This window comes from Fusarium mangiferae, assembly GCF_900044065.1.
Source record: "Fusarium mangiferae strain MRC7560 genome assembly, contig: FMAN_scaffold002, whole genome shotgun sequence".
Classification (NCBI taxonomy): Eukaryota; Fungi; Ascomycota; class Sordariomycetes; order Hypocreales; family Nectriaceae; genus Fusarium; species Fusarium mangiferae.
This window is the reverse complement of record NW_024573922.1, coordinates 754973-767890: the sequence shown is the minus strand read 5'-3', so window position 1 is coordinate 767890 and position 12918 is coordinate 754973. Positions and strand designations below refer to the sequence as shown.

General features: G+C 48.8%; 5 protein-coding genes across 5 annotated transcripts; 2 read left to right on the top strand and 3 right to left on the bottom strand.

Annotated features, from left to right (window-relative positions):
- Positions 1-59: 59 nt before the first annotated feature.
- Positions 60-2294, bottom strand: FMAN_06483 (uncharacterized protein; the record flags this gene model as incomplete). Its single annotated transcript, XM_041826729.1, has 1 exon — positions 60-2294. The coding sequence occupies one exon, from the start codon at positions 2292-2294 to the stop codon at positions 60-62; it is 2235 nt and encodes a 744-aa protein (XP_041677764.1).
- A 798-nt stretch (positions 2295-3092) lies between these two features.
- On the top strand, positions 3093-5215 carry FMAN_06484 (uncharacterized protein; the record flags this gene model as incomplete). The annotated part of the gene is made up of 5 exons (XM_041826728.1): positions 3093-3413; positions 3459-3539; positions 3586-4214; positions 4265-4453; positions 4501-5215. The coding sequence occupies 5 exons, from the start codon at positions 3093-3095 to the stop codon at positions 5213-5215; spliced, it is 1935 nt and encodes a 644-aa protein (XP_041677763.1).
- A 693-nt stretch (positions 5216-5908) lies between these two features.
- FMAN_06485 (putative acetylesterase) lies at positions 5909-6705 on the top strand (the record flags this gene model as incomplete). The annotated part of the gene is made up of 2 exons (XM_041826727.1): positions 5909-6298; positions 6352-6705. 2 exons carry the CDS (start codon positions 5909-5911, stop codon positions 6703-6705), a joined length of 744 nt encoding a protein of 247 aa, XP_041677762.1.
- An 87-nt stretch (positions 6706-6792) lies between these two features.
- Positions 6793-8324, bottom strand: FMAN_06486 (uncharacterized protein; the record flags this gene model as incomplete). Its single annotated transcript, XM_041826726.1, has 9 exons — positions 6793-7029; positions 7083-7425; positions 7479-7568; positions 7615-7627; positions 7690-7717; positions 7779-7845; positions 7893-7934; positions 8007-8149; positions 8208-8324. The coding sequence occupies 9 exons, from the start codon at positions 8322-8324 to the stop codon at positions 6793-6795; spliced, it is 1080 nt and encodes a 359-aa protein (XP_041677761.1).
- A 308-nt stretch (positions 8325-8632) lies between these two features.
- On the bottom strand, positions 8633-12096 carry FMAN_06487 (uncharacterized protein; the record flags this gene model as incomplete). The annotated part of the gene is made up of 3 exons (XM_041826725.1): positions 8633-10726; positions 10781-11552; positions 11603-12096. The coding sequence occupies 3 exons, from the start codon at positions 12094-12096 to the stop codon at positions 8633-8635; spliced, it is 3360 nt and encodes a 1119-aa protein (XP_041677760.1).
- Positions 12097-12918: the final 822 nt, after the last annotated feature.

Here is a 12918-nt window from a genome sequence, read left to right as displayed (position 1 = left end):
TACGGGGATCGAGATACCTACAGCAATCCAATCAATATTTACCCTAACATTTCAAACTTCTACGACTTTTCCTTCAGTATAAACATACCCCCATGCCATCCATATGCCCTCGTCAAACGTCGTCCGTGTCGTCTAGCCGTCTCAAACGGGATCTTCCCCATGGGGTGCGGTTCATGGAAATGAATGCCACGCTCAACGTCCAGCTTAGTCGGAGTAAACTGCCAGACCGAGCCATACAGCTTTTCAATCTTAAAGCCAGTCGCCGCCATGGCATAGAGGAAGTCGTTCCACGGGATCAAGCCAGGAGTCGATGTTACTTCAGGATCGAAGAACAGAGTACGGAACACCTTGAGTGCTTTGGCATCAACAGCAAATGTGGGTTGGGTGGCTTCAGCCGCTGGTTCTGCTTCATCAGCCGGCGGGGTCGCCTGCTCGGCAGTGGCAGGCTCTGTCGGGTCACGTTTGGTCTTAACCTTGGTTTTTGACTTGACTTCTGGTTTAAACTTCTTTGGTTCTTGCGCAGGTTCGTCCAGAAATAGTCTAGAAAGAGGTTTGTTGAGCTCCCATAGATCTCGATTCGTAATAGACTCAGCCTTGGAGTCGGTCTTTATAGGCTCAACCCACTCAGGCGTCCTTCGCAGGGTTCGCGGTCGGGAAAGCAGCGTGTAAAGAGCAGTTTCCTTAAAGTCTGTGACATTCTTTTGAGTGATCTGGTCGATCTTGGTCCAGATTATGTCCAGGTTAGCTTCAGCTCGGCGCATGGTATCTACCGTCTCTTTGGTACGGCGCTTGCTATAAGGATAGGTAAACTTTCCATCCGAAGGTTCTGCGAACCTTGCTACTTCATCGAATTCTTTCTTCAGGAAAGCATCATACAATTGCCCGAAATTAGGCACCAGCTCATTCCAAATATCTCGGTATGTATCAATTTTAGATTGAATAACCTGGTCAAACTGGGCGGCCCATGGCTGGTACAGTTCCAACTGCTTCAGACACTGTGCTATAATGGCAATATCACCTAGTATCTTGGCAACATAAGCCGATATGAGTGCATCTGCTTTAGGGTCTGCCTGCATCAATCGCTCGAGCTCATCAACGACGAGCGGCAAGCGCGCTATAAAAAGCCCCCAGTCATCCTTCCACAATGTTTGGATGAGGAACATGATCTCTTTATCGACTCCAGTAATCTTGAGCCCAGCACGCGGGATCACGTTCATGTCTGACGTATAAGGATCTGGCGGTGGCATGCGAGCGAAGAACTTCCGAATGGGAGGTGAGGCGAATTCGGAGTGCTCAAGTTGCTCCAAGGGAACCATGACTGCTTGGTCTAGATAAAACTTGAACAAAGCCAAAGCGTGAAAATACAGCTTGGGCAAGTCCTTCGCAGGATCGATATCGTTGCGAGAGGATTTCTCAAGTTGAATGCAAACCAAGACTTGATTATACAGAACTGAAAAGACTTCTAGGTTCGAATAGGCGTTCAAAACCATGTTAAGAAGGACTCGGGACCAGAGGGTATTGATTCGGTGGGGTTGAGTGACAGGATGCGGGTTACCCTTGGTGTCTGGAAGCATCTCTTCACGATGGTCAAGGATCTCGCGGAACTGCTCTGAAAAGTAGGCAGGGTCCTCTCGCAAGGACCAAATATGATCTTCTGCAGCTAACGTCCTAGCCTCGAGGACCTTGAGCAGATGCGAAAAATCGAGGCCTGCTGGTCGCTTGTAGGGAGCCTCGGCAGTGATTACTGCCAGGGAAACAAACCCAGACGCGTCGCTGTCCGTCTTCAATGTTGGTTCAGGTTGGATGGGGTATTCTTCGCTAATCATGGTGTCTGGGGGAATCTTGTGAAGAATTTGGTGGCAGCAATCAACGAGGAATTTCATGAGACGTTCCTGAACTTCGAGAACCAAGAGGGCATCTCCAGGGAGAAACTGCTTTCGGTTTCTCACCCACTCTTCGGCATCTGGGTGAGAGTCCCAGTGAATAAGCTTTCCGTATTCCTCGGCGTTGGTTGCGCCATGCATGATCACAGTATGGTGGTGAAGAAATTCAGGATGGAGTCCTTTCGTCGCTTTGCCAAACCACAGCCCCTCGTAATCAACTGCAGCAAAGGCAGGAGGAATAAGTCTTCCCCTAGCATTCAGCAACAAGAGCATAAGTTTAGGCCCAGATAAGTCTTCCTGGTTGACGATGGGCCACATGAAATGGTCTTTCAACTTGGATCCATGTTCGTGCCGATCTACGGCATGCTCTTGCCGGAAAGCCGCGAAATCAGGACGATGGCTAGCAGGCATATCAGGCCAATTTTTGAGGAGAATTTGAAGTCTCTGCTGGCGAGGCTTTTTCATCCATCTTCTTTGGATAGTGGCCTCATGTCTCTCGAGTATCTTGTTAAGCTGTTGATAGCTTGCAAAGATGCTTTTTGAGTAGTTTTGGGCTCGCTCACGAACATCTTCCCTTGTAGGATAACCGTCGAATCATCCTTCACTATAGGACATCAGCTCGCGCTGTGCTTCATGGTTGACACCGGGAAAGTCGGGATCTTCATAGACAAAGCCATCATCATAGAAGAGGCCCTCGTAATGATCGTAATAGTAGTTTGATCTGGTTCTCATCGTTTTCGTCGTAAGAAGAGTTCAGGCACATACGAAATGAGAATATCAGCTAACAGATGGTCAGTTGATGAAGAGAATAGAATGATTGTTACGTGACAGATTTCGTTGAGCATGTGGCGGTAGATTCGTTGAGTTGAGGTTGGAAAGCAGCAAAGCTTAACGAGCTTTAGCTGTTTACCTGTTTAGGTTAGGTTACAGCCTGAGGCAGTAAGGCACCACTTGCTGGACCCCGTATCAGCGAGTGGAGTCATCTCGGCAGCTGAAAGTGGGGACGGAAGTTTGGTTCCCGGACTCCGATAACGCTCAGCTCATGTTGACGATGGTTACGGTCCTACGGATGAGCGGACTATCTATCATTCCAACCCTGCAAACCAAGACGAAAAAGTACGCCAAGGACCTTGCCTCTCCCAATATACACAGAGAACACCGTTGTTCAATCATAGTTCACATCATTTCGTAGATTGGATCCGATCAGTCATGTCGAATCCCAGGCCATCAGCGGCATATTCTCAGTCCGAAGTCCTATACACAACACAGCCATTTCTAGTACTGCCGGATCTTCGAGCCCTTCCTGAACAAGATGTTGACTTCCTCGATCTCAGTCGGTGCTTTCACCTGCCTGTACGAACAGTCCAAGAAGAATTCATCAACCAGTACTTCTTGTACCTACATCCCTACTATCCGTTGGTAGACGAGAAAGAATTCTGGGATATGTACTTGGGAGAAGAGAGTGGCGACGGAAAAGTGAAGCCTATGTCCCTGCTCGTTTTCCAAGCGATGCTTTTCGCAGCATCAGCGGTAAGGACCCTCCAACTTTCTTCAGACAGAGCTGACAAGACACAGTTCGTATCGCCCGTAGTACTCAAGAATGCCGGATACACAAACGTGAAGGTGGCACGGAATATCTTCTATAGAAGAGCCAAGGTATGTGAAATCACAAAAGTCGCGTATAGCCACTGACCTTCCCAAGCTATTGTTTGACCTTGGAGTCGAGAGTGATGCATTCACCAAATCCCAGGCAGCCTTACTCTTGACGTTCCAGTTCTCAGCTCTAGAGCCGCACGCAGGAAGCACCTGGCTTGCTATCGCTATTCAGAATGCCATCGTAGCCCAAGCTCACAATTTCCAAGCTCCCGGTTCAAGTATATCGCGCAAGAAGAGCAATAAGAGACTTTGGTGGTCTCTATTCTGGAGAGACAGAGTTTTGACCCTCGGTCTTCGAAAGCCTCTACAGATAACACCTTCAAGCTTTAATGTCACTTTAGATCCGATCATCCCCGAGGATCTTGCCGATGAAGCAGAGAGTTCCGCTGTGTATGACGCTAGGACGAAGCGTCAGCTAGCAAACATCATAAACTTCCAATGTCGTCTGGCAGTTATTCTGACAGACACTCTTTCGATTTGCTACGGTCCGAACGCGTTCGATATCACACACTCATTAGACAATTTTGAAAAGACCCTGTCTCAAATCAGGACTGCCAAAAGTAACCTCACCCGTTGGAAGAAAGAGGCGGACAAAGCTCTCCATCCATTTCTCAGTGGCACCGGGGCTCACCGATCGACGACGCTTATATCAAGCGTCGTATTCATATATGCTTAGTGAGTGGAACAGCTTATGTATATCGGTCTCTGGCTGACGGCAAGTGTAGCGCTGCTCAAATTGCTCTTGGAAATCATGAGGCTATGATGATCGAGCAGCGACAGAAAGGAGTGAACATCATTGACGACACTGTACTCCGGAATATTGGCAAGGACATAAGTTATGCGACCACTGAAACAACGAAACTAGTGGGTTTTATTGTTCAAGAAGGTTTAACTCAACACCTTCCTATATCTGCGTAAGTGCCCAGACCTCAATGGACTTGCTATAACTAACCTTGTTTAGCATTGCTTACATTGCATATCCGCTTATGCTGAGTTCCATCGATGAGCGAATAGCACCCAAGGACCTCGAAAGTGACGAAGACCAGCTATTAACGAGATATCACGCACAAGCAATGCACTTGTGTAGTAAACGGTTTGAAGGCGCCGAAGATATCAGTAGAATGATCACTCAAATCGTTCAATCAACGCCAATTCAGCTTCCACTGCGCCCGCACTCGAAACCACCAGGGCGTCGGCAGTCATCGGGAGGAGAGGGCGCATTGTCACAACCTTCTAAGAGTCTCACGAAGTACTGGGATGAGTTATTCATCACACGCCAGTACATGCGTCTGCGACTTTCTCTTGACTACGCCCTGATCACCGGCAGGCCACCAACAGAACTGGATTTGCCGACATCTATTCTCCACGATGCGGGGATGAAGAGGTTGGCCTACGGACCGATTCACAACTTGTCTGCGACAACTCTGTACACGCCTCGGAAGCGTCGAGCATCTGAAAGTGTTGCTGGTCTGCCGAGGGTCATTGAGCTGGACGAGAAACTATCGGACGATGAAGGACAAGCGGAGCATATTGAGATATCGGATGATGTGACCGCACTTAGCACTCAAATCGTACAGAGGGAGGGGAACAGTGTATCATCTCGGCCCCATTTTGACTATGATGCAATTTGGGCGGCGAATTTGTTTGAGGAGATTACGGATGTGCTTTGGGCTTGAACGCGTAATGACAGGAGAGCCTTTGTATTCTGAGTGGAATGCACATACTTGTTAATGGAGTTTCGTCAACGTTCTAGTAACGTTCAGCTGCCATATTAGTTCATGGGGCCGCTGCAGCAAGGCCCCAGGGAGCAAGAAAACATCGGGCTTTGACAGGATGTTAAAATAAACCCAGCAAAAAGTCCTCTAAGCTTCGGGTAGATTTACCTAAATACTTTCATCGCTGAGGGTCAATGTCCTGAGTTTTCTTTTCGCCCCTAGCAGGGGGGTTGCGCATGCCGCCATAATATCGGAACAGTCCATGATCTACAGCTAGGATCCCCGCTGGAAATATCTCTTCCACTACTTAGAAAGAAGTTAATGTCGATCTTTCCAAATATGTCTGCGGCATATCTCGCTCCGATGCATCGACAAGGCATGGCGACATCGATGTATACAGCGTTTATATGCGACTTCGTGGTATCATTGCACCGAGAATAGCGGACCCCGCGAAGATGCATTACCATAACCCTGGTACATGATGTACTGCCCACGATATAAACTACCAGTACCTGACCGAATGATGAAAATAGATATTCAGCTGATCTTAGCCCATCTACGAGTATACTACTTCTGCTTCACTTGAGAGTTCATGAAATCCTTTTGTCCAGCTGCCATCACTATTAACTTCAAGCCTAGCAAGAAACGGTCAAAATGAGATTCTCTTTTGCGGGTCTGGTATGCACCATCATTGGCTCTGTCCAGTCAAGCCCTGTTGCCCGAGCGGCCAAACCACCACAATTCTTCCTCATTGGTGACTCGACCGTCGCCGTGGACGGTGGCTGGGGTAATGGCTTCTTATCATACCTCAACGCCCCAGCTAAAGGCGACAATCGAGGTGTCAGTGGCTCAACTACTGTATCTTGGAAGTCCAATGGTCGTTGGGACACTCTCATTAAAGACGTTGGTGTGGCAAAGGCGGACTTTGAGCCTGTCGTGACAATTCAATTTGGTCACAATGATCAGAAGGTCATGCAGCTGGATGAGTTCCATGCCAACCTGGTCGACATTGGCAACCAGATCAAAGCGGCTGGCGGAACACCAGTAGGTCTTCGATCTAATCTGCAAGCTTCCGTTTGTACTAACAAGAGCACCAGATCTTTATCACTTCGCTCACGCGTCGTACGTTCCAAAACGGCGAGGTCGTGCAGAACCTCAAGGAGTGGGCTGCTGAGACCATTGCAGCTGCTGGAGATGTCGGGGCCCAATATCTGGAACTCAATAGAGCCAGCACTGACTACGTCAACGCCATTGGTAACGAGAATGCGCAACGTTATAACTGGGGAGAAGGCGATAAAACGCATCTGAACCCAGCTGGAGAAATTGTCTTTGGAAGAATGGTAGTAGACCTGTTACTGGAAGCACGGGAGGACTTCTCATCTTACTTTACTCCCAATAAGGCGCTTAGCGACAAGATTGCAAAGGGAGAGTTTGCTACTGGCGATGAGTAGCTCCGAGAATAGTGGGGGTCTGTCATCAGAAATAGAAATAACATCTATTTTGCTACATGCATTGCAGACTAAATTACAGCTAGACTATCAGTTGACGAGTGGCTTTTGCGCCCAAACCACCTTTCCCCTGAAGTACCCGTGGACCTTCTTTGATCGTATCTCACGACGATACCTGGCGGCAAACACGTGGATCTCTTCTTTACTCCACCCCAAAAGGTTCGCGATGAACGTGAGAGTGCCTTCGACATCTTGCAGGATTGCAGCCTGGAAATACTGACCAGCCTCTTTGAGCTTGGGATCTTCAGGCCATCCGCCGATGGGCACCTGGCTTTGGTTAGAATCGATGAGTTACATGAATAGTATGATGTAGTACGCACCTTGATTTCTTCTTCCTCAATATTTACGAACCCTGCTTCCTTCATGCTCTCAACTTGGACATTATCTTCAAGAACAGAGAATGGTCGTTGAAGCTTCCGACCTCCTTCCATGAAGATCTTTCCCCACTGGCCCATAGCACTATCTTCAGACACCGAGTTATCGTCACTGCCGATACAAGGGGAGGCCTCATGGCTTTCGATGTAGCCCCCTGGCTTCAGGCATTTGTATGCTTGCTTGAACAGTCCGGGCCAGTCGATAATGCTGCCGACTAGGAATCTCATGTGTACATAGTCAAGTGAATTCTCCTTGAATGTCCATTCCTGTGTACAATCATCGATTTGACTACAGTATAAGTTTGTCAGCGTAACGATGTCAGTGATCGATGCTCTACTAACAACTCGAGGTTTGGTGGTAGCCAACTTGGCTGGATTGGGGAAATATCGGTTCCTACCACCTTTGCGTTGGGAAATTCGTCGGCAAAGTCCCTGCCAGTGTAAGCTAGTGGTTCTGAGGACTGCTTGAGTGTCTTACATCGCCCAAATTCCTACCCAAGCATGAGCAGTCAGTCGTTGATATCGAAGGGGAAGACTGTGACACGACTCGTACCTGTGCCTGTTCCAATATCTACTACGCTCTTGACCGAAGTAGATTAATCAGCGAATCGTCCATGCTAAACTATGCGAATCGAAGAATACCTGTATGTCGTCCTTCAACGGCGCTTTAAAGAGCTTGTCGTTGTACATGAGAATCAGAACATGGTGACTGGAACTTTTAAGCAAAGCGGCTGACGTGTTAGACTGCCTCCTTACTTGATGTCCAGTGCCTCATTTGCTTGGTTATCATTAGAAATCCTGGACAAAAGGTTAAATTCAACGTGCCAAACATCATGGCCGTGGCCCATAACTGCCGAGATGACGACTGACCAATACTGAGCATCGCCCTGTTCACTATGATATCTTCTACCATTAATCTCACGGTAGCGCAGAATATCGGACGAAAGCGAAGCTGTTGAGCTGGCATTGTCAGATAGTGTTGAATCGTTGTCGTCATCGTCCTGATCTGGTTCCTAAACCACCAGAATATCAATGCCATGACGTGCGAAGTGTTATATGTTGGAGACCTACGGTCTGCATCCAATACTGACCGGGAAGAAGCCCTGTCGGAGCTTCGTCCTGGGATGCAACGTCTGTGGCCGGTATAGGCTCATCAATTGTTTTGTCACGGGCTTGTGTATCCGACATGACGATCAACATTAATGACCAAGGATGAAAAGTCTAAGTACCATAATATATGATCTGGTTCTGGCTGCGGCATTTAGGAGTCAACACCGCGGGGCCCATCAGATGATGTGATGTCAGCCAAGTTCGCCTCTTGTATTCAGCCAATATGGAAGGTGGATATGTATACAGGATGTGATGTTGCAACCAACACATAACAGGGGCCCCTGGAAGTAGGTTCAGGCGGAATAAAGATGATGCAAAGAAAATGAGTCGTGTATATAAAGAAGCCATCAGAGATCCTCAGATGAGAAAACATCGCAATGCAACAACTAATCACAGTATACCCGCACGCGGCCACTCGACATCGGCACGCTGTTGGGTGAAAGATCCCGAAGCCAGGAGCGCAGCGACTCAATGTCCCATATCTCTCCCGCATCAGCCAACTCGCACAAATTCTCGAAGTGGCTCTCCCTTTCGATCTTACATGGCGTTCCGGGGGGACAATCTGCCAACGCACTAATGCCATCTAAAGTCATCTGTGCATGCGTCGAAAACGGCTTGACGATATCCTCCAGCTTCTCAGATTTGCAGACGATTCCATCGTGAAACGGCTGCTGTCTGAAGGTAGTAAAGTTCTCGCCTAGCTCTTGCCTGAATCTGGACATGAACTGCTCCTTAACATCACCTAATGTGTCCCTAAACTTCTGCTTGTTATTGCGATGGTGATCCAACCCATCGGCCTGGCTTAGTAGAATCCGTAGTGGGCGCTTGTCTTCTTGGTCACGGAGCAGCTTAATAGCTATGTGCAAGGCGCTTTCAGTTGCCTCAGATCGTGTACGTTCCATTGGGATCACAATGATCACGATGGCAAACAGCTCTTGGAATACGTCGGCCATGTACTTAATCTCTGGCTTCTGATCGTCAAAACCGGGGCTATCAAGAAAAATGGCTCCAAGATTACTGGAGTCGTAAGATTGAATGCCCAAAGTTCTGCAAAGACTGCTCGAGCCAGGCTTGAAGTAGTCCTCTGATGCCCCGGTCAGAACAGTGAGCATCTGGCTCTTACCAGCTTCTGTGGAGCCCTGCACTCCGATGCAGATTTTGTCCGAGAGCTGAATTCGGAGTTGAGCTACTTTGGCAACACTGAAGAGCCACTTGGGCCAGAAGAATGTAGGTGTAATACACCACTGATTGGCCTTGGCCCCAGGATAGTCTTTCAAGCCCTCTTCGAGTCTGCCTCTCCATTTGTCTATCGTTTCCTGCGTATGAGAGCTTGCAATGTCCTGCTTCACGCGATCAAGGAGGGTCTTCTCCACTATATCATCGGACTCGGCGATGGGCAGGCCAAGTGCCAGCAAGGCGATGGCTAGGACACCAGGAAAAGATAGATCGAGATACGTTTTGTGCCTGTTGAGAAGATGACCGATGAACTTGGTGCTAGCAAACAACACAGCAATACCGCCACTGACACCTAGTCCAGCAGCGGAAGTCGCTCCTACTCCCAGAGCTAGGACTCTGGAAAACAATGAGGCCCCAGAAAAATAGGACGGCAAGGCACCCAGAGCAGCAGAGGTGATTCGATGGCCCTCAGTGGACTTGCAGTACCATTCATACGGTGCGTCAAGTTGCGTAATGATGACAAAATGACAGAACTGGATGACACCCATGACGTCTTGGAACTGCGAGACTGCTTGCTCGGTGCGCCTTGCAGGGTCTGTTGAGCGATGGTATAGATCATGGCTGAATGTCTTGAGAGCTCCAAAGAATGTTGGCACATTCTTGAATTGCCTTGTTAATGTCGGTCTCTTGGCGGCTTCCCAGTTTTGGACCAGTAGTTCAGCTCGGGTAATGCTTGGGGCGTTTTGGCTGATGACCATATCTGTAATAAGCCTTCTAAGGGCTCCAGGGCAAGCGGCAGGTATATCAAGAAGAAGGCTAACGTCGGAGTCTCCATCTCCATACGCTCCAGGCATGGAAGCATGGAAATCGGATCCAATCTCAAAGTCTTTCGGCCAAAGCGCTTTCAGGATGGTAAATGCATGCCCAAGGCGACTAAAGACAAGATGGGGACTTGCATCGCTGACCAGACCATCGATGCATCCCACAACCGGTTTGATGTCGTCGACAAGCCTCATGACCTCTTCTGGAGGATGAGCATCGCGGGAGGTGTTATCAGTTCTGAGGGCTTGGACTTTTGACATTTGGGCAACAAGCGCACGTATCATTGCTAATCTGATACTCTCAAATGTCGCTGGCAAACTAGCTCTGTCAAGGCTCATCGATCTTAGGGTGTCAACATCGATGTCTGTGGATCGCCCAAAGATATCATGAAGGGTGATGCCTTCCTGGATAGCGATCGAAGCCTTTCCGATGTCCTCAAAGGGGTCATCGCCCTTGATTCGATATTCAAGTTTAACGGATGTCTAGGCGAATAGGTCAGCTGAAAGGTCGAACAGCTCACAGAAGTCACTACTTACCTTGTAGTGGTCAGACTTGGCAGGAAACCCAAGAATCGTAAGAGGAAATTCTCGGGTATTGCTCCTAAAGGTTGCTCCTTTCAACAAATATTGCATCACAGGCGTATCGACATCAAGTGATACAACCAAGTGATCGCTGTGAACCACACAGGAGCAACTGGTAACTGTTCCAGGCATCGGAAGTATCATTGATGAGACATCGGAGACCGAATGATGCAGTTCTAATAAGACCTGCTGCGAAAGTCTGGCACCAACAGAGTTCTTGAGACAATGGAAGTAGTGTGACATCTTGTGGTATCGGTCAACCTGGCCTGCGCTCGGGATCTGAGGAATATCATTGCCTCGTAGAGTTTGGACACAATTCTGGATCCCTGATTCCTCGGCCGTGATGGAATACATGCAGCCAAAGTGGCAGAATTTGCCCGTGTGCTGCAGCAAGAGGTCTAAGAGATACTCAAGAATAGGCCATAACATTTGGATTGTGGGCGATAGGTTTCCCAGCGGTGTTCTGAGAGCATCAAAGGTCTGCTTGAATTTCCTCGCGCTATCGTTGAGTGCGAAGGGAACGTAGTCATGAGGATTGACAACGTGGTGGAAATTGCCACTCAGGTTCATTTGAAATGAGACTGTTGTTCCTAATGGTTCAGCGACCATACATGACGGTGCTCCAAATGTGATGATGGATATGCCGCCCTGTCTCTGCTTCCAGGCGTTAGGAACGGGATCGTGGCCGACCATGGCCAGGTAAGACGAGATAGTCGCCAGAGCGCCTCTAAAATTCGAGGTCAGCATGACTTGATCGAAGCAGTAGGATAAACGCACCCAAAGCTATGGCCGCAAACAACCAACTTGTGCCTCTTCATAAGCCATTCAACGAGCGGCACAAACTCCTCACTTCTGTCACAGAAGCCCTTATGGAATCGCGATCCAATATCATCAGACGCTGCCAAGCGCACGTCCAAATCAGAACGGACATCGTTCATGCTGCGGGTGCAACAGAAGCCGAGAAAGACCGTCTGAAGGCGATCGGACCAAGCAATGACGGGCGGCGTTGACTTGATCCCCGCTTTCTTGCTTATCGGGGCGATTGAGTAGATTGACGAGATAATATCCAATTCTCGGATGAATCGGAATCGATCACTTTGACGAAGGTTCTCATCAATATTGATTCCTTGTTCTTGTTCATTGCAGAGATGGCTGACTGCGGCAGCGCCGTAGAACATGAGCTCTTTGTTGGTGAGTTCTGCATCGCTCAAGCCAGCATTCTGGTCACTAAAATTGATGTACTCGCTGAGAAGAGTCTCTGTCCGCACCATTTTGGCAGCACAATGATTATGGAGTCCAAGTTCAATTATCTGGGCGCTTCAGGTCGCAATTTCAAGAGGACTACAATGGCCATTGTCAAAGTGACGAGATTCGGAGTTTGTTGACGAGGCTCTGTAACGTCTCTGCATGGTCAGCTCATAAGCGCCCACGACTTCGCCACTAGCCTCCTATAGGTCCATTTACAGGGTTGAAAAGCCACATTCGTGCTAACATTAGGCCCCCTACCGAGGCAGAAGTCACCTGGCGAAACCCCGCCACCAAAGCGCGGATAACTTGCAAAGGCGTCCAGGCACTGGGCTCCTCAGTAAGCCTCACTCCGTGTTGTCTTATTATTGGCTAAGAACGCACCCTCAATCAGGTCATGGTATTCTTCTCTCAGGTCTCGCGAAGTTCATTCTTCTTGCTTGTAAGAAACGAGCTTATGTGCAGCCGCTGAAACGGCCTCCAATTGTCGCCGTCTGTAGGCCTCTCTGATAAGCCAGTCCCTTTTGGGGGGTTCAATCCTTATCAGCCTTGGTGCAATATCATTTGGGTATTGGTACCATCCATAATCCCATGATTGCCTTCATCCCTTAGCAGCACAATCACTGACGGAGGTAGTATCGGCGACTTGATCGCCATCGTCGGCCTGATCGAACCCATCGTCGTTAAGGTGAAGTGTGATAGACATGCGCCGCATCACTCCCAGCGGCTAGCTATCGAGCTAGAGCCTCTATGGAAAGTTTGCCATCAGGCATTTTGTCTCATACCGAGGCGTGTCGATGAGCAAGCCAGGCTCGAGAGAGTCCGGGCATTTGCGTTGCAACGCCTCG